The 836-nt window shown below is 38.4% G+C and overlaps 1 protein-coding gene across 1 annotated transcript; it reads left to right on the top strand.

The window, feature by feature from the left end:
- Positions 1–202: 202 nt before the first annotated feature.
- Positions 203–381, top strand: LOAG_19017 (hypothetical protein; the record flags this gene model as incomplete). Its single annotated transcript, XM_020451674.1, has 1 exon — positions 203–381. A coding segment is annotated over one exon (179 nt), but the record flags the coding sequence as incomplete, so codon positions are not given.
- Between the last annotated feature and the right edge of the window lie 455 nt (positions 382–836).

Genomic DNA, 836 nt, shown 5'->3' with positions numbered 1-836 from the left:
TTTCTAGAATATACTATGTTGTCTACAATTGTACATCAATATTTCACTGCTTATTTTCATTAGCGTCACTTCACTGAAACTCCGTTACTTTTCACCGCGTCCCCATGACATTGACCTGTTCCGCATCAATACGATACAATACTATACGATACAATACGATACGATACAATACTTTTCTTTTCTCAGTTCATTAGAATTTCAGAGTGGACATGTTGCCCTTCTGTTGAAGACATAGCTGAGAACATTGCGGCAATTTGTGGAATGGCAGGAGTACTGCTGCATCATTCTGTGTTATGTGAAACAATTGAATATCATAACGCAGATGATACAGCTGCATTCACAAATGCCATCCTCGTAGCTAGCGTGATATTTTATGAGTACGTTGGTCTGAACCGGTTCTAACCGGAACATTGTTAACCGTAGGCACTTCATTCAGATTTGACAGTAAGCTGCTGTTTTAAATGATTAGGCTTTAGATTTTGGGTCTTTCGGGTAGATTACTGTTTACGTCAGGATTAATTCGACCAATATATCTCAGGTATCACCAAGTATATCTCGCTGTATCGATTCGTGATATGATATATAATCTAAAAACATAACATATCCGATACGACAGCTATCACTGGCGCTTTTGGGAATATACAGATGGGCGAACTGTGTTGTGACTTCGTATCGAAATGGTTTGAGTTACAAAAGGTGCTTTCTTTTATGCGGAGATCCGATGATGTTAAACTGAATTATTTGTCCCACCTCCGCTTCGCATTGGTTCAAATCTTCCATCGATTTTTGAATCCACAGACGATCTTCACTAGTACTTCTTTCTTTTTTTCTCTTAC

Source organism: Loa loa, assembly GCF_000183805.2.
Source record: "Loa loa unplaced genomic scaffold supercont3.925, whole genome shotgun sequence".
Classification (NCBI taxonomy): Eukaryota; Metazoa; Nematoda; class Chromadorea; order Rhabditida; family Onchocercidae; genus Loa; species Loa loa.
This window is presented reverse-complemented; position numbering and strand designations above follow the sequence as displayed.